The sequence below is a fragment of the Cuculus canorus genome, chromosome 18, assembly GCF_017976375.1.
Source record: "Cuculus canorus isolate bCucCan1 chromosome 18, bCucCan1.pri, whole genome shotgun sequence".
In the NCBI taxonomy this organism is placed as follows: Eukaryota; Metazoa; Chordata; class Aves; order Cuculiformes; family Cuculidae; genus Cuculus; species Cuculus canorus.
In genome coordinates this window covers 369057-391594 of record NC_071418.1, presented here as the reverse complement: position 1 = coordinate 391594, position 22538 = coordinate 369057, and the positions used below count along the sequence as shown (strand labels likewise).

The following is a 22538-nucleotide window of genomic DNA, read 5'->3' as shown; positions in this document are numbered from 1 at the left end:
GATACAGTTCAGGAAGGAGCTGAGCCAACCACAGGGCTGCCTGCCCTGGCCTCCTTTGGCACTCCCGGCTTTTGTGCACCAGGTGAAACAGGAGCCCCACTCCTGCAATCGATAAACAAGTGAACTGACAGAGAGGAAGGAAAGTCACATATACCAAAGGCAGCTCTGCCTCTCCCACAATATACTAGCAAAAAACATTCCCTGAAGCAGCCAAAGAAGGGTACAGGGTCTCAGCAGAGCTCCCCAAATACCACCAGCCAGATGCAGAATAAAGCCAAGAAATGAAAGCATTAAAAAGACAAAAATCATATGGGAACAGATTATTTACACATGCCAGGGGGTGAACAAGAGCCATTTAATTAGCTTTACCAAATAGAAAAGCAAATAATGAGGCTGATGAGAAATTACTGTTTCACACCTGTTTAAGGAATGGTGTCCTCTGTACTTCTGTAATCCTGAGACAAGACAACGGTGTCAGCTCATGCTGAATATAAGAAGCAAACCCCATGGCTTCAAAAGAGTAAATAGTTTGGCCAGGGGCACAGGGCAAATTCATCACTCCAGCACCAGTCCCACTCCCCTCCTGGGGGCAGACTGTGATTTCTTGCTCTGCCCTTTCAAAGAGAACAAGAGAAAAGCTCCTTCCCAGGGATCAGAAGGGAACTGGGCAGCCTAAAGAAAGGTTAACTGCATTAACATACCCGAGATATTGCAAGGAAAGAATCAATTGGAGTTCCCCTCCAGAAAAAGCCATGAGTGAAAGGGAAAAGGCAAGCCCTTGGCAGGGGATGTGCAGAGCAACAAGTGCTGGCACTGGGTGCTGTGGGAGGCTGCACCCGCGCTGGCTCCGCTTGCGGTGCTCCTGGCTGCCCGCCTCCTTCCCTCTCTGGCACACACGTAACACAAAACTTCACATCTCCGGGACAACCGGCAAGGAAACCAGCAGAGCCAACAGCTGGCTGTCAGTGGCGAGAAGCGGAGCGAGGAGCCCGACGAGCCAGTGTGAGGGGAGAGGTGACATGAAAGTTTGAGTAGACAGGAAGAAAAACAAGCGGAGAAGAGTTCGTGGCATGCCTGGGGTAAGGCTGATAGCGCTGGTGTTCGGTCAAGCATAGCACCTTCCATTCCACCGGTTAGCAAGGGGCTGGAGCTTTTGTTGCTCTCTGCACGGGGAGGTGCAGGATCAGCCGCAGAGCAGAGTTTACTCGCCTGAATTAGTTGCAAGGGGCACTCCGGAGTAGAGCAAAGCTTTTACCAGGACTGGGGAAGGACGTGCTGCAGCCGTCCTGCTAACAAAAGGATCCAGCCTGCAGTCTGGCATTGCTTCCACAGGCAGGGCAGTAAGCAGCTTTGCTGGTGAGGACGGCTGGCTGCTCGTTTTGCTGTTGCGGAATGTGACCTCAGCTGATAACAGGTCTAGCACTGGGCATTCCGCACAGGGATGACTCGATATGTTAATGCTTGGTGTGGGCAAGCGCTGCTCCGCTCCCTGTACCAGCCATGCGTATGCATTAGCGAGCAGCGCAGGCGCACGCACACAGAGTGGGTGCCAGCCACAGTGTTTCCCCAGAGCGACTCCCAGCTGGAGCCAAGTTTTATACCCCCAGTCCTGAAGCAGAGAGCTCAGAAAACAGCCCGGTCGGGAAGCGTATGGTGCAAGTTAAGCATCTGTGTCCACTAGAAGTAAATGGAAAGATTTTGCAGAACTTTTAAGGAAAGCGTTTAAACAGCTCATGTGTTGAACACAGATGCTGATTTACTGTCCAGAATGGCATGGGAGCCCTCTGCTCTGGCAGAACTTATCCATACACGTACACGGCCTGGCCTGCTCTAACCAGACCACCAGGTCTGAATGCAGTGAGAAGGGAAGGAAGAGAAGAGCATCCTCCAGTACTTTAAATTACACACTGTAAGCCTTGGTTTTACACAGCAAGCTGTGCCACAGCCTGTGCCTCCACCTCCATTCGCTGCTGCCTGGGAAGGGACTGGCAAGGAGAGTGACCATATGAATGCTCTTTTTCTGCCATCTGAAGCTGATTTCTCTGTTGGAAGCTCTTGCAGCTCCTAGAACTAAGCTGGGACTCCTTGGCCCTTGCAGGATGTGCAGGGACTGTCACACAGGTAGGGAGGGAGGTGGAAAGCCCTTTTTCACAGAAAGGTGTCTTCCTGATCCTACCTGTGCCTGTAGGAAGGAATGCTAAGCATCAGGTATTTCCACTTCTCTCTGCTGCCATTAACACAGCAGGGAGGCTTGACCTACGAGTTGTACAAACACGGAATTGGAACTGCCTGTGCGAGGAGATCTTGTAGCTCAGCCTCACATGCCTCCAGCCTTGCCCCAGGCTCAAAGGGATGGAGGGAAGTTTCCACCCTGCTAATGAGGGGTCTCAGTGGTTGTTTGTTGCAGTTAAGCTGGTTTCTCAAATGAAGTACGAGAAAAACAAAGTTTAGGGAAAAAAAAAAAAAAAAGGAAGAAGGGAGGAGGACGGCGTGAGGGAGGCAGAGAAACAGCCAAGTCTGCCTCGACAGAAAAAAATGTTACTGGGTTGGCTGGGGGCTCGTCTAGCCCCAGCTGTGCTATACATGTGTTGGGGGAAGCAATGTGAAACACATGTCTGGATAAAGCAGCGGGACATGTCTTGTATTACCGCAGTCAGAAGCGCGGGCCCTCCCAGCCGGACGGTGCTGTGGAAGAGGAGGTACAGAGCCTTGACAGGGCAGAGCACCTCTGTAACGTAGCCATGGCTGGTGAGCAGGGCTGGGCAGCAGCGACTGAGAAGCGCAGCAGCCACCCCTCAGCTCCACGCGGACTCTCCCCATGCCTTGTGCAAGCACAGCCAACGCAGTGCAGCACGGCATCTCCCAAGGAAGCAGCTGCCGCAGCAGCCGTTCCGAGCTCTTGTGCCCAAGCAGCACTGTTACGGGGATCAGACCAGCACATTTTGGAACACTCACAAATCAATGTAGTTAGTGAGACCTGTGGGCCTGACCCCAGCCAGGACAGGACACAGGGGTGGCCAAAAGAAAATGGAGAAGGGGGAGAAACTGCCTCACCTCAAACACCAGACTGGTGACAGATCCCAGGATGTTTGCAAGTAACCACTCACAGACGCACAAGCTGCCTCGGTCACTGGTTATTTTGCCAATATTAGAGCAGGCTTTCAGGCTGGATTCAACCACCAGCCGCCCTAAAAACAGTTCTCTTGTAGGAGAGCTACAGATTTATTTTTAAAACTGACCTTTTCCTTTCTCTGGATGGCTCCGTGCTTTCGTTTCCCTACTTTGTAAAAACAGGACTGGTAGTGAGGAATTCTCTCATGGGGTCTGTGGACCCATTTGTGGGATGGCCTGGAGAAAGCCAGCGTGTTCCGAAGCAGTGCAGAGTCTCCCAGCTCAGCACCCCAGTGACCAACCTGCTCCTGCAGGGAACTCGGTGCCCTATATATTAATCTAATATTAGGCTGCAGGGGAGGCAGGGAACGTTTACAGCGCCACTTCAAAACCCATCTCCAAACAGTGGATGGTGGAGATGACAGGGTGTTCCAGCCAAACGGCAGCCCAGGCAGGGTGGTTTCCAATCTGAAGGAATGTGTGGCCTCCTGCTCCGAGCAGCTGACAAAGTCAAAGCCCTTCTCCCATAGCAAGGAGCGGCAGTTTACCAGTTTGGGTGTGTGCTGTTAACAAGCTGAATTCTCTCAATACTGGAAGCTATTTTCATCTGCTTGGGAATGAATTATAAGCCTGTCCGGCTCCACTCACTCCTTTTTTAGGAAAAAAGGGCTGGTCTGCAAGCTGTAGTTGAGATTCGCACGGTTGGTCAACTGCAGTCATGGCAGCAAACCCTGCGTTAACAATGACGATGGAAAAGCACGCACTGATAACACAACTTCATTTCTATAGCCCTTTTCATCTCCGAAGTGCATTGCAAACCCAGAACAATAAACACACATACAGCAAGTATTACATGTTCTGCCAAAGTGCATCTGAATGGTGACACCACCAACCAGCCCTGCACTGAGTTGAGACAGGAAGCGCTGCAGTTCTTATCTGTACAGAATTAGACGCACGTTCCAGGAACCAAGAACAAAGCTGACAGGCTTAGGAACTGGCCAAGGGAGAGGACTGTCCAGCTCTGCTCCACACTGGTGTGGCCCCACCTTGAGTGCTCAGTGCAGATCCAGGTGCCACAGGGTGAAAAGGATTTAAAGCTACTGCACAGTGTCCAGAGAAGAGCACAGAACTGGGGATGGGTTTAGAGAGGAAGCCATGTGAGGAGCGGCCGAAGTCACTGGGTCTGTCCAGACTGGAGAAGAGGAGACTGAAGGGAGACCTCTTCACAAGGGAGGAGGAGCAGGCGCTGATCTCTTCTCTACGACTGGAGGGAATAGCAGGAAGATGCCAGGGGAGGGTTAGGTTGGACATTAGAAGGTTCTTCCCCCAGAGGGTGGTGGAGCAGTCACACAGGAGTAGCCTTACCCTTGTGTCAACCCCTAGGGTAAGATCTTGGTTCTGCTGAAATCAGCTGGAAAGAGATCACAGACCTAACCATCCTGACCAAAGACTCGACACCACAGGTAGAGCAGAAGACTCAAAAGCCCATGAATATAACCAGCTATAAATCGCTTTGGGGGCAGGAGGCTTACAAAAGTTATTTATTCTTCACCGTGCAGCAGAAATCCCAGAGCAGCAAGAGCCCTCAGAACCAGCATGCAGTGGGAAGTGCAGTTGAGCTGAAAACCATTTGCTTCCTCCTGGGCAGGTTGGAGACTGCACCTGCAACATCCCACTTTGTCTCTGAAGAAGTTCAAACTGAGGTAAATCAGCAGCGTTCCAGCCAAGGTTTAGATTAAAAGCTCCTTCACTTGGCTCCAGACCACGTACTATGGGGCAGAGGAATGTCCATGGCTGAGGGGAGAGGCTCTAATCATTTCAGGGCAGGCACTGTGCTAACCCATATGCCATTCTACACTCCTCACTAGCAATTTCACACTGCTTACCCACACTGCAGAGGCTTCACTCCTACCCTCGCCACTTCTGGTACGGCCCAAAGTGTCAAAAGGTTACAGCAGATTCCTTGCTGGGAGAGCTTCAGGGTAGGCGGAAACGCCCCCAAAAGGAACAAACACTTTCAAAATGTTAGAGACAGAAATACTTATTTTTTCACAACAGTTTGTCTTCTAGAATCAGAAATACTTTTTTACAACAGTTTTTCTTCTAGAGCCAAGAGCAGAAAACATAACTCACTTCACCTCGGCCCTCCACTGCCACCTCTTGGAATGGAAATAGAGCTAGGAATCTGCTGACACAGAATCCCGCAGCACTGGGCAAAGGATAAAGCAGCGTTTCTGGAACAGCTCCCTTGGGGCTCAGCAATCATCTCGGAAGAACCCTTTATGCTAAGTCTCCAAGCGACCTTTGCAGGTCACAGGGCCACAGCTATGCCTCCCTGCTGAGCTGCACAGAGGTCCTCCTGTAGATGGAGATTTTCTATCCACCCCCATCCCTAGGAAGCCAGCTGGTTCCGATTTTTATTCCTTAGCTTGGATTTAAAAGAACAAAGAAGCCCCTTTTTGAATTGCATAAACATACAAAATGTAATTTAACTTGGCACTGTTGTGTTTAAGCCCAGCATGCAAAGAAACAGCCAAGGTCCCTCTGTCCTCCGTGTGTTTAGGAAAACTGAATTCCAGGCATCCATGTGTTTGAATAACCAGACCAGATGTGCACGAATGAACTGGCTGCCTGGCTCTTGAAGCACCGTCTTGGTCACTTGGCTCTATGTCACCACCAAAACCAGGACATTAAATTGCAATGCTCAAGCCCCCTAAAACAGCGCTGCTACCCTGCACTCAAGCCAGTGCACCCTGATACACCCATGACATGAGTTACAGTCCCTCCAAGCGCTGGCCTGCCTGAACACTTGTGTTAGGCCAAACTAGGGATATTTCTCAAATATATCTTAATCCAGTTACTGACTGAAACCAAATCTGAACTCCCAGAGCTCTCACACAAGCTTGGTTGTTGCAATGCCTTCCAAAAGGTTGCTCATGGGGAAAAGGAACAGCAAGTACTGGTGGAAAACCTGAGACACCTAACTTCAACTAAACTAATTGTATCTTCAGTAACAACAGTTCTGGTGAGCTCTTTCTGAGAACCAGGAAGGTACAAGGATACCGAGCAGGGCAGGAGGACTTGGCTCCCTTAGGGAGGGATCTCCCCAAGAGATCCAGGGGCTTCTGCTTTGCACCAGCAGGGACGTGTGGGCAATCCCTGTTCAGTCCAGTATTGCTTCATTAGAACAGACTGTAGCTCAAAAGAAAGAAAAGACACACTTAGCTTCCCTTACAAAAACCTGCACTCATCTGTAAGAGCTTGAAAAGCATCTAGCCGTCCCCCTGACTTCAGCTCTTAATGTTGACATTCAGTAGAACTTAGTGATAGAACATTACTGTTGGTATTGTGGTGTGGTGTTGAAGTGAGTGCCCCAGTTTTTGAAGGGGCTTCCAACGGCTGAACGTGCAGGAAGTCTTCAAAGGGTCCACTTTGTGTTACTCCCTAAAAAACACCTGAAAACTGTGTTCTACTGGAGTTCAGCATTTGGAATTCAAGCAGAGTTAGAGCTGCATTTCTTTCTGGAAGGACGAGTTAGAACAACCGAAACAAAACTAATTCCTTTCACTGGGCAAAAGCCAAAGACAGACACTGTCCTGCTCTGCAACCCCTGAAATGAGTGTCTCTTCAGGAGAAACACTGTTTCACCTTCTCCCAACAATGCAGTTGGCAAAAGCACCCTCAAAGCCAAATTTCTAAAATAAAACAGTGCCAGAACATGTAGACAATTAATAGTTCTCCACCTTAGCTACTAGGAGCAGGGACTGAGACCAGATAAACTTGTTTTCCTTGTGATCACCGGCTCTATAAGAAGGCTGGCAGCTCCCTAGCATTAGTCAGTGAAAAGGTTTATTCTGTTTGGTTCTTCTACAGCACAAAGCCTCGGCAGGTTGGCCGAGAATGTCTTCGCAAGGCTTGCTGAAGGAAATGCAAACCCTTGGTGAGAAGTTCCTCTTTAAGCTCCAGAACCTGCCCAAGGCTGACCCGGTGGAGATTGTGTTCTTTTGCGTGGTTCTCCTGTTCATCGGTGAGTTTATGGGTGGAGGCAAAAGGGCTGGTAAAACATCTCTGCTCCTTTCCAGAGACAGCTCGCTCCCATCTGTGCTGGGAGGTTGGTGGTGGCAGTTGTTCCAGGCTGTGCTCTGAGGTCTAGTTTCATTTCTAGGTAATTTTCTGATGCTCAGTGTGTATCTCTACCTGCACGCAAAGCACGACAGGCACAGTGCAGCTCTCCTCAGAGCTCTCACACTGAAGCACTAGTTTAAACAGCAGTGTTTGAACCAACTCAGACCTGCTCCAATGTTTTGACACATAGGAGATTGTTGATGACAAACGGTGTTAGGGCAGAGGACTTAAAAGTCTGAAGCTCTGAGTGCGATTCCTGTGCTTGGTGCAGTGGAAGCTAGGACACTTCAGATGAGCCTGTTTGTTCTCCTCTGCTAATGGCAAGATACCTCCTGCTGCTCTGTGTGGAGACGCATGAAAGGGATAACAAAGAGCTGCTTGATGAAGGGGGATGAAGTTTGTTTAGACAGTGGTGAAACAAGCAGGAAGAGCAGTAGGCACTCCCCCTCAGAGGTACACCTTGCTTCCAGCCAAAAGGAAGGGTGTGTATCCTGCCTGGACACTCCTCCCTGGGCTGGAATTTAGGAAGACACACCTGCTGCTTTGTTTTTTTCATACCTCCAGCTGGTCCCCTGCAGGCTCAGTAACCTGGCAGCCCAGTTCCAGAACACATGCACGTGCACATTCACACACTCTTCTGTGCTTTACAGGATTAAACATGTCATCCTTCTCTATTCCTGAGGGACTAACACATCCCTCCCAACGCCAACCATCATGTCTAGAGTAGAAGAACAACAAGTTAGCCTACTGCTCTGGGAAACAAACTGCTGCATTTGAAGTATGCATTTTTTTCAAGCTAGATAGGAAAGAAAGAATAAAGCAAACCCAGTCACAAATATCTGTCCTCACTAAGGGGACACTGCACGCACTGCCAGTCTGACTAACCAAGCTCCCTCAAGTCACTTCTGACACAGGTACAGGGAGAGTTGGATCTCCATCCTTTCTGGGCACATAGTTCTACTTAGCGCTGCACATCACCTCAAACAGCAGCCCTTTAGGCAGGTGAAGATGTGCCCCCACACGGTTCCCTACATAGCTCTTCAGATCACGAGATGTCCAGTAGCGACTGTCCAGATTGCATGAATAATTGACACAAGGGAGCAGGAACTTGGGAGGAAGGAGGCAGGAATATAGGCAAAAAACCTGGCCAGACACCAGGCTTTGTTCATTCTGCCTCTCACCAGACAGCTTGGAGGAGACAGAGGGTTACTCTTCAGGGATCACTCCTACCTCACAAAGCACTACTCTTTGCTTCTCTTTCCAGTTACTGTTCTGCTGCTCATGATCATTGCCTGCAGTTGTTGCTGCTACAGCTGCTGTGGCTGCGACGAACGGCCTGACCACAGACGTAAGAAGATCCAGGTCTGCCCAACTGCCCATTCCTGAAGTGCAAAGGGAGTTGACACAACCTGCTATCAAGGACACAAATGGACATCATGAGTCAGTCCTGCAGGAATGACCACCTACACTAGCTCACTGAAAACGGCAATAACAACATTAATTAACATGACTCAGAGGACCAGAAAACATAGTACGGAATTCCTTCTGTCTGTGACAGCCAGCGCTGGCTCTGTGGCGTGGCCAAAAGGGTAATGCTACTTTTTCATCCCTGTCTCCCTCTTCTGGTGTTGGTGGGGGTGCAGGACACATGCTGCCAAGAAAACAGACAAGCTTTCTCAGTGCCAGCCCTGCAGCTGCGCCAGTCTAGGATTCCCCCTGCGAGCACGGAGCCACGGACCAAAGCAGAGAACATGTGGGAGCACGGCCACAGCTCCCACTGTCTTCATATGCAGTTTATCCAACGATGGAGCTGGGTGCGAGCAAAACCCACGGACATGACTGGGAGATCCACATGCCTGGTCCATCTTGGATCAAGCCCAACCTTGCCCTCCTAAAAGTCACTGCAACAGACACGTTTAGCTGAGATGTCTCCTAGAAAAAAATCATGGATATTATGATACAGACATGCCAGCTGAGGCTCTAAGTGCAGCTGGTAAGAAACACTCCCTGCATTTCATAGCTGCTACAATGGTATGAAATAACCAAAGAGAAAAAACAGACCACATGCAATATCCTTTGTAAACAGAAGAATGAGGGCAAAAGGGAAAAACTCACCAATGCTATGGCCTAATTTGATCATCCTGCTGCTAAATGTGCTCCCTCCTAATCCCCACGTGGTTCTGCTCCTCTGCTCAGTACAGGGGATCGTCCTTAAGGCGCACAGGAGTTACAGGAGGTGAACATACTCATCCTCACCTGAGAGATCAGTGTGCCCGGCTCCCTGCACTGTGTGCAGTTTATTTTAGTGGACATAACCACCATGCCTGAGGTGTGATTATCAGCACACAAGGCGTTTTGGAGGGCTGACACACAGTCTGGTAACCGGCACCCTGGGGCATGCATGCAGCAGCTGGCAGCAGGCACTGTGACAAAAGCGAGCCACAACGGGGCTGTATGGCTGAAGTTTGCAAGCGCAAATAAATCCCTTTCCCATGCTGCAGCCACTATGTATGTTTGAGTTACACTTCGGTGAACTTTAGAAAAGGATCTGAGTAAGTACTGAGCTTTGGCGCAGGCCACAGCTTTCATAACCTGGACAGCCAAGCAGAAGGCCAAAACATTGCCCTTAACTCTGTAAGACAGTTACTTGCAGATGGATAAGTCACCTTCTACCTTGGTATTCCAGCTGCTAAGCACAGGGGAGGAGAAGGGATTACACATCTATATCCCAGAACCAATAGCCAGCTACAGAAAAGAATCACTGGGTCTGTAATAGTGGGGTTTCAAATGTTCTTCAGTCTTCAGAAAGGACAAAAAAGGGAAAACCTCATAAAGAAACCTCTTTTTGCTGATGCCCTACCCCAATTAGTAAAAAGACCATTACAGTCATAGCTTCACATGTACTTAACACACTTTAATTTTTGCAAAGAAACTAGGCTTAAGTATTTCCACTTCTGTGCTGCTGCACACTGGAATCTCTGCAGTGACACAGGGAAATGCTTACACATTAAGGATATATACCTCAAACTACCAATATTGTAAATTGATGAAAATGTTCTAGCAGAAGATGAGTATGTTCCTTAAGAAGTAGATATCCAAGCCCCCACTTGACAACCACCAACAGAGACTGCACTGGCACGAGCTGCTGCACTCACACGTACCCTGAGGCTAACAAAGTGCTGTCCTAGAGCTTTCCCTCCCAGCCAATACGTGGGCTAGGACAAGCTCAAGCCAGGCATCAGCATTCGGAGATGCGTGGCACTAACCTCTCTGTCAGATATGTTTGTAGGTGAAATGAGCAAAGACAAGTGACAAGCAGGGTGACATAAGAAGGCTCAGAATCTCTTTTGCAGAGGACAGACTAAACAGATGTTACTGTATCAGAGCTGAGTCACGAGACCTGTGAAAGAACAGAGCATTCTTTCTCTCCTGGCCTGTGACAGATAGTGCCAGCTCCGGGAATTAACAGAACCCCATTGAGAAGTGTCTCAGCAGCATGGAACCAGGTTGTGCTAACAGTCAGGAGGAAGCTCAGCGGGCTGGAAACCAACGGCTGCCAGGTTGCTGTCCTAGGAACAAGCTGCCAAGCCTTATATCAACAGGAAAAGCTACAAATACAAGTTTCCAGTGGTGTTTCCAGTTAAACCACTGACAGACAACAGGCACGGGGACAAGAGAAACTACTCCTGTCTTATCTCTGTCACTGTAAGTTCCTGAATTAGAAGCAGAAAATAAACATAAAACTGTTAAAAAAGAGAAGGAGAGAAAATTAAGCCATTTTCTAAAGAACTCTGGTGGCTTTGTGGAGCAGCCACAACGTAGAGGAAGGGTCCCTGGACAGTTTCTGTGTACCTGCCTGGATCTCACAGGCCTAATGCTCTGCTTTGTACCAGTTTGTACCACTGTACTCAGCTGGGCTACTCTCAGACTCTGTGTTTAGATACACCCATTGCTCACCTGGGCTGTGTGAATGGATGCTGCCTGCATGCATGCAATGGATCAGGTGGGCTTGAAGATGCCCAGCAGATGCTTGGCTTACTGCAGCTCTTCACTTTCTGCAGCCAAGAAACATAAGGTCTCTGGGTCCCTGCTCACCACTCACGTAACCTTTGGTGGTTTTAGCTTCCATCTTGACCCACACAAAGGAACCTGGGATGCCCTGAGCACTAGTGAGGATGGATTCTCTCCATTTTGAAAAGCAGAGAGAGATTCAGAAAAGCACAGACTCAGGCTAGTGCTTCAGACACAGCAATGTCTGCATGCGTCATGAAAGCCAGAGAGAGCCCAGAAGGAACTGCAAGGGAATAGTTACTTCAGTCCTGATGATATGAGTGTTGAAACAGTTTTCCCCCCCAAGGACCCTAAAAGAGACCACGAGGCCAGCCTCTCCAACAGCGACTTAATGGAACAGCTTCTGTTCTCTAACATCATCTCTCTGCTTTCAAAGGGATTTGCTTGGCTTGTGAAAAACAAGGGTTTTTTCATACACACATAGTCTCAAACAACACACTCTCCTTTCTCCCATCCCACCTCTCACCAGCACCATCCCTCTGGTCCTTCAGTTACAAAAGTCAGGGAGTTGGCAGTATTGCAGTAGGCAGTAGTAAAAAGGCTCTCTAATGTATTTATCCACCTGAACTGCCATGACGCAGATTACACAGGAAATCAGTCTTGTTCACACTCTTATTTCAGATCTGGCAGCCTCCTAGCAGAACTTACAATGCAGATCCAGTCAGGACCCAGGACACAAAGCTCTCTCCTCCCCACCACAGTCTGCAGCCTCTCCCAGTCAGAGGGCATAGTGGACCTTACAGGCACAGGAAGAGGTGCCTGCTGTGTGAGAAAAGCCATGGAGAGGAAGAGACATCCAAGCAACATCTCATCCGGGTCCTTTTACCCAAGCCTTCGATTAGATTAGCCACACCTTTGCAGGCAATCAGCTATTAATCATTTACTGCAGTGTAAACAGCTGGCTTCCAAGCTGGCTTTGTGAGCCTGCAGGTGCAGGAAGTGGGGACCCTCACCACAGACCACAATCTCTGGGAGTGGGCGCAGAGGAGGCACCAGAAGGAACACCTGCAGGTCCAGGTATTTATAAAAATCAAATTCAGCTCTCATGTTTCAGGAGGTTCACAGCAGTTACTAAGAGAGATGGGCACTTTCTAGGGTGCACAGCCATGCAGGGTTTCGGCCTTTGGGCCTACAGAACTAGCATCTAGGCCACTTGCTTCTTAAAGGCAAAGGAAGCTGCACAGAACAGCTTTCACATCCTTTATGCTGCTAGTGAGAGGCTGGGTGCGGTGGTCTGCCATCATTCCAGAAAACAAAGCATGAACTGAACGTATTTGGCTGCTGAGAAACAAAAACCTCAGCAAACTGAAGTGTGAGCTTGTGCTCCCAGTCAAGTATGACTTGCTGAGGATGAAACATGCTTTGCACTCCTAGTCCTCCTCCTTATAACGCTAAGGATACAGACAGAGGGCATTTCATGTCTAGGCTGTCCAGCTGACAGAGATGAAGGGCTCACACTAACCATGCTGGGAGGCACTGTTATATTATTAAAATATTGGTAAACTATGATTAAAATAAATCTTAACTGCCAACATCTTGTAAAGCCAGAAGCTTTCGTCTCTACATCTGGTTGTGAAACTGGCCTCAGTTCTCTTTCTTCTGGTTTATGCTCCCATTTCTGTGCGGGGCAATTCTCTCTGTGGAAAGAGGTATGCCTGCAGGCACAAGGCAGCACATGTGCCTGTACTGGCTTTGGGACTGTGGCTCAGAGCACAGAGAAGATTCACAGACACCTGATACTGTTCTTGTCTGCCTTCAGCAGGGTGGAAGCCAGTATGTCACCAGGACAAGAGATGTCCTCGGTTCTGGGGGACCTGAAGAGGCTGATTGCAACAAGTGACTGGGCTCTTGCAGGGTTGGTGGTGATCGGCACCTTCTGTCTTGTTCTTGTTGCTCTCCTCTTATTTGCCGCCATCTTTGGGTGCTGCTCATCCCCTAGGCACAAATGGAGCAGTGTGTAGCGAGCAAAGCTCAGACGCGGTGCCTGGAGCCCCATGAGCTATGCGATAATCAGCCCAGCAACTACTCAACTGTGCTGCTCATAGTTTCTTCACCTTCTCTGCCTGGGTGGCTATTTTTCCCCACGTAACTTCCCTGCCTCACCAGCAATGTGGCACTGCTAGCAAGTCATTCTGCAAGCCCACCGTAAACTCAGCACGTAAGGCTCTGCACGTTCAGGAACTGCGTGGCAGACAAATACCAAAGCCAACCCGTTATTGCCCGATTTTCATCTTTCAAGCAAAACCATGGGTAAGAGGTGGCAAATGGTCGACCACCACCTAAAACTGATCAAGATGTCTTCTGTCGCTGCAGTTATGTGGGGTTTTTTCCACCCATAGGCAACAGGAAACTCTGACCAGCAAAAGCTTTGTCTAAGCCCCTCTTTCAAAGCAGCGTGCACCATTGTTCTGCCATACTCGGACAAGAGCCTAAATACACAATGCAAAAAACTTGCTTGCCAGTGCATCGGTCTGCCTTCATTTGTTCTTATTTAGAACGTCGCAAGGTCAGAGTTCCAGGTTTACTTACACTGGTTGGATGGTGAACAGAACTGCGTGAGCTCAAAACGTAAAACAGAAATGCAACGTGGTGTTCCTGTAAACAGCATCCTAGTCCCCTGCACAGCTGAGGAGCAGGGAAGCCAGTCAGCAGGGCTGCAGTGTGTGACTGGGGTGCACAGGGCATGTTGTACTGTAGGGAGAGTGTGCCAAGCTGGGGGAGGGAAGAAAAAGCATAGGAGACAATTTCTAAATAGGCGGGTGATATTCCCTTACAGAAACCTCTTTCATTTGCCCAGTGAAATCCTGTTTTCATCACTATTCCTGAGCAAATGAGAATGTTTTCCCTCTGCCCTTGCTCAGCTACTGCCCCAGTGCCACAGAGCAGCTCTAGAGAATGTCCTCACTTCAGAGCAGTCAGGCTCTTTACAGCATGCATGAAGCAGAAGATGCTGTGAGACGGTTATGTGGGGCCCAGCTCCTCTCCTGACACAGACTCCTGCAATGAGTAGTAAAAAACCAGAAGGAGCAGAGCTGTGCAGCCAAGTAAGTGGATCAAAATCCTATAGCAAGAAGCTTCCTCGTAGCTCCTTCCCACACAGAATCACTATGACTTTCAGCAAAGAAGTGCTGCTTCTAGTGCCCCAGCTCGTGCCATAATTCAGCACAATCAAAGCTCTCCCAGCGCAAGCCCATAAACGTAGGGTCTGTTTACCAGGCATGACCACAGGGAGAGAACACACTCACCAAGGTGCCAGAAAAGAAGTACGTGTGGTGTTCACATTGAAAGTGTTGCCCTAGACACAGGCATTAAAGAAGAAACTAAATGTAGATTTGAAATCAAGACACGCTGACCATTTTCAGTTGGTGAGCATATACTGCTCTCTTACCAGCAAAATTATAGTTTTGATGTCTTACCCAGCACAGAACAGCAACTGGTACAATTACAGTTTACAAGCCATGAACTAAGCCTGAACAACGCATGCTGTGGTTGCTAGTCTGCATTTAGACTAGGCATGTCTGTAATTTGTGCCTGTTTCTGAAACATTCTGAGCACCATCAGCTCCTTCTAAGGTCAATGAGGATCATGGATACCTGGTATTTCGCAAAGCGGAATGCCTGAGACTCAGAGAAACGTTAAGGCTACATGCTTCCATTGCGTGCTGATTAGGCTGCCTGTGTGTTTCTCAGACGAGCGATGATATAGTCAAGGAGGGAAGAGTCATAACAAAAGCAAAAGAAACTAAGCCAGTGCATCACCAAAGACAGAAGATAGCCAAATTCATAGCCAGAGGAGTTAGTTTAACAACCCCACGTCATTTGGTCAGGCTCTAAGACCAACATCTCTGTTAACTCAGAGGTGGGAGTGAGCGAGGAAGGTGTCCCTGAGACATCTCAATCCAGACAGCAAAACATCAAGCAGTTCATTCAGTATTTTTTTTTCCCAGATTTGCAAAATCTCAGCCGTAACAGTGTCCTGGAAGAGGGCTTGGTGTCCCCAACATGAAACAGTATTGGAAAGACATGCACTTACCCTAGCTCTTCACAGAAGTTCACAATAGCATCAAAAGCTGTCACTGCAGCTTTATCAGATTCCTTCAAGGTGCCTTTTTTTTCCTGAAAGGAGACGAGGACATTGACTATAGTCTGCTTTCAAAATATAAGCAGATAAAGTAACTCTAGTGATGACCAAATCCACCACTGTGTCTCTCCTCCAGGCTTCTGCCCACCCATGCCTCTCTCTCAGAGCTGAAGCTGGGTCTGGCAGCTCTCTTTCCCTGCTTTGCTCCCTCCTGCTTTCCCTCGGAGCAGGCCTACAGACAGCTCTGCATCCAGAAACACCCATTCTGTTTCACATATTCAGAGGTCACTGCAGGCAAACCTGCTCAGAGCAAAGCAGCACAGCTTGGCAGGTAGGGTTTTACCTGCAGGTTAGAGAGCTCCTTCTTAATCAGGAAGCTGACTTGATCCCGGTCATTCCTCGAGTAATAAAGGCGGCAGCAGGATGGATTCCCATCTCTCCCAGCTCTGCCAGACTCTTGGTAATATCCAGCCATGGACTTGGCGATATTCCAATGGGCAACAAATCTGCATGTGATAAAGACAAGAGGAAACATAAGGCTGCAGGCTTTTCATATCACTGCATATATGATTGTCGTGTTTGTGGACACCAACACCCATAAAAAATAGGTTAGTAAATAGGTTAGTAAAAACATTAAAGACAGAATTTAGTAAAGCAAGGGACTTTGCCAATGGAAATTTAAGTCCTCTTAACAGGAGGAGACACAAGGAAAGCAGCAGAGCTGTAAGAAAACAAATGCTCCTGAACAACATGTGTGCAGGCTTTCATGGCACATGGATGGAAAAGAAAAGGCATGCAAATACCCCAAAATGTGCACACAATTGTACAGCATTGATGACTGAGAACAAGGACATTGACTTAAAGAGTTTGGGAGATTTTACCATAACACACAGCATTAAAAAGTCCTATTTATTTATGGAACACCATTTGAACATTACAGAATGCATTTTTAAATGCTCAATTTTAAAAGGACACTTCTTTGCCAGCAAAGCCTGCAGGAGAAATTCTGTCTTGCCAAGCTCCCAGGTAGATGAGGGCACCCTTCCCAGGTAGTGAATACTAGCTGGATACTAGGGATCACTAGGGAACTGCAGGAGGGACACCTGCGGAGGCTGCTTTAAACCGGCTTGTACCTGAATATCCAGCAGCTCAGCTCATACATGTGTTGAGCTGATTTTATAGCACAGCAACACTGCCGGTGTTTCAAATTCCAGCCTGCCTCAAACCCAGCCGTCCCAGAGGCAGGTGTGATGCATACAGGTGTGGCAAAGGATTACAAAAGCAAGTGAACACATTTCTTCAGTCACAAATACTTCAGGAACAGCCAGACAGGAAGCATCAGAGCCCTACACATTTACTCCCCAACAGGAAGTTCGTGAAGAAATTGATAAATGATCTCAAGCAAAACAATGAGCAGCAGAGAGGGAGAAGCAGACTCCACCAGAAAGAGACAACACGTCTGTTTTCCCTTTTGTCCACAAAAGTCACCTCCAGAACTTGTCAGACCTGATCTTAATTGATAACATATGCATGAATGCTCAGAGCTCTGCCAAGGTAGAGCAAAGCTAAGCAGCAGAGCCTTGCTGCCAAGACTTGAGTATAACATCCTTTAAACTATTTACAACCACCTGTAAAGAACAATTCTAACTCCATACCTTAGAAATTAACCAGATTACAAGAGCGTTTCACCTATATTTCATTCTCAGTCAGCCCCATGCATTTCAGTTACTCTCTGCCTTGCTTAATCACCACTGCACTGAGCAGGGCAGAGCGGTTTCTGCAGGTCATTAATCCCTGCTGCTGTCCTGGAAGAATTCTCTGTTCTCTCTTGGGAAACACGCATCAAGCAGTGAAAGGGTCTGTCACTGCTACGGGATCCTGTTACCCGCCAGCTCCAGGACAACAGACAGAAGGCACGGGCACGCATGAGTGTCTGTGCCAGGTGCTGCATGAGCTGCACCAGTCACCACTCTACTGAGCGCCCACAGCTCACACCACAGCGCAGCACAGCTGTACCACAGGGCAGAAGTTCTAACCACACAGAGCAGTTATGGCAACAGAAGTCCCAGAGGAACAGTGATTGAAAACACATGTAAAGTCTCTGTCCTCGCACTAGAGCTGTATTTTTACATGGTTACTGCCATTTGTGAACTGCTATTTTTTTCCCCCATTCCACTGCAAAAGGAGTTCTCTAAAAAAAGCTGGCTCTGACTATTTCAGTAGAGGATGTATGAATTATTTTAGGTGCAGATTTTCTTCCCACTGCTTTTTAACAGCAGCTATTGCACTAAGAGAAGTGAAAGGCACAGCTGTGATTGCACTGGGATGTCTCTTCCTGAAACCCTGGAGGGTGTGGTAAAAAACAAGCGCTCCAATTTTCTTCATTTTGAAGAGGACTGGCAGAGAAGCCCTGGTGCCTTGTTTTTAATTTCTTTACAAAACCTTTGCAGGTTTGTTTTTCCTGCTTCTAAGATGAAGAACCTTCAGTTCTGTTTCTGCAGGGTTTAGCAAGTGCTCATCAGGCCTTTAAGTCAGATCTATGAGGCATCAGAGACCGAGGCTCTCCCTTCCCACTGCTCACGTTTCAGCCTCTGGTGGTGCACAGCACTCAGCCTCACACACCTTACATTTGCTTTGTCGACTCCCATCCCAAAACTAATGGTTGCAACAATAACAGGGATCTTCTCCTCCATCCATTCATTCTGGACTGAAGTTCTGTCAGCTGCCTTGAGTCCTCGGAAGAGAAAATGAGAGAAGGAAACAACAATTAATTAGAAAACGCAAAAAAAAGAAACACATTTTCTCCCTGCTCCATTCCCCCCTTTCAAGCCCCTCATGAGAGCTGACTGATGTACACACTCCTCTCTGACCATGTTTAAGTTGGCCTGCGATCAAGCAGAAGTCAACAAGCAGCTGTTTCTATTCCAAAGAGAAATATTCAGATCCCTCCTGGGATAAACGCAGTTGTTATATTTAGGCCATGCAAGACCCAACAAAACCAGCAGTTCTGGAGTGAAGGGAACGCCACTCTGTGGAAGGACCCACTCTTGCCTCACAGACTTGACACATGAGCATCAGGTACCATGCCTAGAAAGCTGTTTTAGTAGCAGAAGACCCAACCCAAGTTTTAAAGGCAGCACAGTTCAGTCCTACCAGCAGCAACCAGTACCTGCATGGTAGGCCTTTGCTTTCACTCCTCGGTAGCTCAGTTCAATAGCCAGCTGGTCACACACGTCCCTCGTCCGGCAGTACACGATGCCACAGCCCGAATACACCTGGCAGACACGACAGAACGACTGTGACCCTCTCTGCAGCCAAGTGGCAATGCTGCAGTCACTGGCACGGGGGAGAACAGTAGGGATGCCTGATGCTTGTCTCCCCTAGAAGCTGAGCCCCTGCAACTGAAAGATGCTATTGCAGCACAGAAGTAAATCAGACCTAAAGAGAGTTTTCTTACAAGGCCCAAGGTAGACCAAACAGTCCCCGAGTCCTCTCTCCCAGGTGACACAAGGCAAGAAGCAGTCTTCCTCTGCTATGCAGATAAACTCAGGTGCAGAGGCTATATCTGAGTGGCTCAGAACTATTTTAGGAATTAGCATTAAGAGCAGGAAATTCAACACAATATTTTAAATGCTTCTGTTCACCCTTGCTGCCCTAGAAAGCAGAACACCAGCAAACATAGAACGATCAACCAGGACAGGATGAACCTAGACAGAAATGCTTGTCACGTATTCCTAATCCGTTTCCTTTTAGACCAATCCCTTCTGAGGGCACCTCTGACAGGAAAGCAGCTTTCACATTCTACTTACTTTAGGGGAACTAAAAATCGTATGCAAGCACTTTGAGATAAACCGAAAGCCATACATGAGCACCTTCCTTCCGGTGCCCTCCTCCTTCCCTGCCACAGGCCTGTCGGGCCTCTACTACCACCAGAACGGCAGTAACCCTTAAGGCAGATTTTGTCCAGTTTAGCCGTCTTCCCCACATGTAAAACCTACCCCAGTGGTGTTCTTCACCTCAAGCGCCTTCAGACAGAAATCCTTCAGGCTGGCATACGGATCAGTCAAGAGCTCTTTGAATTGCACATCATAGAACAGGTTAGATCTGAAGCAAGGAGTCTTAAATGTGGAGAGTGGCTGCTTCAGCTTAAGCGCTGCCACAATGTCCTCCTGAACCTGCTTGGTGGCAGTGGCAGTCAGGGCGACGCATGGTGTATTGGGTATGCGAGTGCGCAGAGTGCCCAGCCGCAGGTAGTCCGGTCGGAAATCGTGTCCCCACTGGGAGACACAGTGCGCTTCATCAATTATCAGGTAGGACAAGAGGCGTCGAGACACCAGAGAGTTCAGTACAGGCTGGAAGGAAGAGGCAGCTGCCATCTCTGGGGTGAGGTAGAGGAGCTTCACCTGGGGCCTTTCACTGGCTAAGTCAGCCAGGATGGTCTTCTTTTCCTGGGCAGAAAGCTTGGAGTTCAGAGAGTAGGCTTTAATCTTCAGAGCCAGTAAGTGATCCACTTGATCCTAAAGGGAACACAAAATAAAAGTTAAAGGAAAAGCAAAAGGATACAAAGCAAGGAACCATGACCAAGGGAGACTACTGGGGAGATCCAGAGGAGGCCCCAGCTTCCACCTCCAGGACTGAGTCTCAGAACAACACACACCAACAGTCTGGGCATTCAGAACTCCAATGCCAGATGCCTTTATCTTCCACTGCAAGCATATCTGCCCAGCTCTAACACGCAACTGCATTTCTGCGCATTCATTCACTTCAGACAGTCTGTGCTGCTAGGGAACAGCCCCCAGGGCCTGTGCAATGTAACTCGCCATAGCCACAGCTCGCCAAGACCAGCCACCAGTGTCTCTGGGACTGATACCACCAAGCTGTCCCAGATGGAAAATGAGCACCACCAACCTGCACTTCATTCCAACCTAGCCAAAGGCTCTTATAAATACAGCGGAGAGAGGACAAAATACAAGAGTCATGCAAACTACTGCAACAGAAACAAGTCTGGATGAGAATCATGCCATGAAAACCAAGAATGCATGGCATCACATCCAGGCAAACCCTGGGCAGACAAACCCAACTCCCACTCCCTACACTAAGCTGTTCACTTGCACGTCACCATTCCCAAAATTATTACTTTATAGGTAAAATGGCAGTTTCCTTCTGGGGAATGATCCAGTTTGGTCCGTTTGGGGAACTCTACTGTCTGTATTTAGCACACTGGAGGAAAGGGGGAACCAGTGAAAACAGAGAAAGGCTCAGGGATAATAAACACCAGGAAAAACCCAAGAACTGCATAGCACTGTACCAGAGCTACGCTGCTGTCCTTCCCCTATCAGCAGGGCAAGGGCACCACACTGAGATGGGAGACGGGAATCTGGAGGCAGGCTGGCAGCAGAGACGGGCAGACAGAAAGCCAAGCGGCAGCTGCGCCTCCAGCACTCCCAACCCTCTTCCCCTGGCAGCTTTTCCACACCCAAGAGGAGACAGTTACCTGGATCAGGGCAATCAGAGGTGAAATGACAATGGTGATGCCCACTGCCAGAACCGCAGGAAGCTGATAGCAGAGGGATTTCCCTGCCCCTGTGGGCATGCACACAAACACATCCTTCTCTCCTGCAAAGACAACAGAAGAAAGCTCAAGGCTACCGTGTGGTGGGGAGGTCCTGGAGCTCTGGCAGGTGGGGCAGACAGAAAAGCTGAGGGACTGCGCACACCGTGTGGCACACCAGTGACAGGTGCTCCAACTGAAAGCACTGCAATGCTTTGCATGGCTGCAGTGGCTTCCTTCAAACAATCTGTGATTCTTTGTACATGTTTAGAAACAGCCTTATGAAGTACCAGAAGAGACACAGAAACCAAGAAAAAGGAGAAGTTAAACAAGTTATTGACACTAATCCTCTTCAAGACAAGCAGCCTCCACTCATAGACCTCCAGTTACCAAATTACCAGCCTCCGTGACAGATCTTTACCACATTCCCTAAAGCTCATCCCAGAAAGGTTCCTCGTAAGGAATGAGCATTGAAAATCTCAACCACGCAGATAACATCACGTGGCCAGCAACTGTCCCTGCGCTGAGCAGGATCCGCTTCAAGTCAAGGAGTGGGCAGGGCCTGCAGTGCTAACAAGCAGAGACTCTGCCGGCAAGACAGGGCTCTGGGCCAGGCCAAGGTCAACAGCCCATCCACGTGGCTCCTAGCCACCCAGGGAACTGTAGAGATACCCCAAGTGCATTTAACTCTGCTGTGATTCGCAGTGCAAGGCCTGCTGGGGAGCCACGGGCTGGTGGCCTGCACGTGCCCCTGCTCAGATGATGGCAAACGCAGGCACCAGTAAAATCATGTTTCTGATAATGGCTGTATGATTCAGAGCACAGATATAAACCATGCCAGGAGATCTGGTATCTTCTGCTGGCATCAGCTCTAACAGAGAGACAGGTTTAGTGTGAAACCGTGTAGGAGTGAATGCTCTTGATCTCATCTGACTACAAACATAGTGGTAGATACCTCCAGAGATCGCAGCTGCCCTTTAACATTCCCTGTTTCCTGCTCACTGCAATGCAGGTGTTACAGAACAAATGCAGACTGGAAGAGGCAGGGCAAAGCCACGCTGAGCGAGGTGGCGTGCAGCTCACGCTCATGTTTCTGTGCCACTGAAAGGCTCTGGAACAGAGAAGGGCTTGGAGGGCCGGGGTGCTGCCCTGCCCAGGCAACACTTCTCCTCCGAACACGAGAGCAGCTCCTGCAGTACTGCCCGCAGGGAGGTGGACAGCCAGGCGCGTTCACATCTCCGAGTCTCACCTCTCGCCACAGTCATGGTCGCGCTTTCTTGTAGTGCAGTCTTGAAGGCTTCGAAGCCGAAGACGTCCCGCAGCGCCGTCCGGACCCTGCCCTCCAGCCCCGCGGGGACCCTGCCGCTCATCGTAAGGAGGCTGCGAGCGGGGACAGAACCAGCGCTGACCCACCGCTCCGTGTGCCTGCCAGCCCCGGTATTTCAGCCCCAATGCTCTCCAGGCCCCCCGCTGCTGAGGGCCCCGGGACCGTTCATCCCCGCCACCATTTCAGCCCCCGGGCCTCCGACCGGAGGGAGCGCCAGTATCGTTCGCTCCACCCCCCCCCTCCACTATTTCCAGTCCCAATACCCTCCCAGCT

General features: G+C 49.1%; 2 protein-coding genes across 9 annotated transcripts in view; one reads left to right on the top strand and one right to left on the bottom strand.

Annotated features, from left to right (window-relative positions):
- Positions 1-22538, bottom strand: part of RECQL5 (RecQ like helicase 5) — a 35491-nt gene that overhangs the window by 12780 nt on the left and 173 nt on the right. The window contains exons 1-8 of one of the 5 annotated variants that reach the window (XM_054083641.1): positions 22188-22489; positions 20882-21003; positions 19386-19904; positions 18557-18662; positions 18010-18121; positions 15731-15893; positions 15340-15422; positions 14553-14602 (exon numbers count right to left, since the gene is read on the bottom strand). In XM_054083641.1, the coding sequence (XP_053939616.1) occupies positions 14584-14602; positions 15340-15422; positions 15731-15893; positions 18010-18121; positions 18557-18662; positions 19386-19904; positions 20882-21003; positions 22188-22308 (1245 nt within the window). In that variant the 5' untranslated portion in view covers positions 22309-22489 and the 3' untranslated portion in view covers positions 14553-14583. Of the gene's footprint in view, positions 1-14552; positions 14603-15339; positions 15423-15730; positions 15894-18009; positions 18122-18556; positions 18663-19385; positions 19905-20881; positions 21004-22187; positions 22490-22538 lie in introns of those variants that run through there. The other 4 variants (XM_009564049.2, XM_054083640.1, XM_054083638.1 and 1 more) reach the window with 4 other exon arrangements.
- On the top strand, positions 771-14467 carry SMIM5 (small integral membrane protein 5). Of its 4 annotated transcripts, none has more exons than XR_008452928.1 (5): positions 771-1079; positions 4671-4814; positions 6985-7138; positions 8501-12324; positions 13070-14467. XR_008452928.1 is itself a non-coding variant. In XM_054083643.1 (4 exons), the coding sequence occupies exons 1-4, from the start codon at positions 1071-1073 to the stop codon at positions 8620-8622; spliced, it is 429 nt and encodes a 142-aa protein (XP_053939618.1). In that variant the 5' UTR covers positions 771-1070; the 3' UTR covers positions 8623-13025. The 4 variants fall into 4 exon arrangements, 2 of the variants coding, with proteins under 2 accessions (XP_053939618.1, XP_009562259.2); XR_008452927.1 differs by having other exon boundaries at positions 13067-14467; XM_054083643.1 differs by lacking the exon at positions 13070-14467 and having other exon boundaries at positions 8501-13025.

What these genes read in the sequence shown, in the direction of transcription:
- SMIM5 (XM_054083643.1), top strand. An exon ending in CTGAAGAAGTTCAAACTGAG is followed by an intron (nt 4,815 to 6,984) that starts GTAAATCAGCAG and finishes GTTCTTCTACAG; the next exon opens with CACAAAGCCTCGGCAGGTTG. An exon ending in CGTGGTTCTCCTGTTCATCG is followed by an intron (nt 7,139 to 8,500) that starts GTGAGTTTATGG and finishes TTCTCTTTCCAG; the next exon opens with TTACTGTTCTGCTGCTCATG.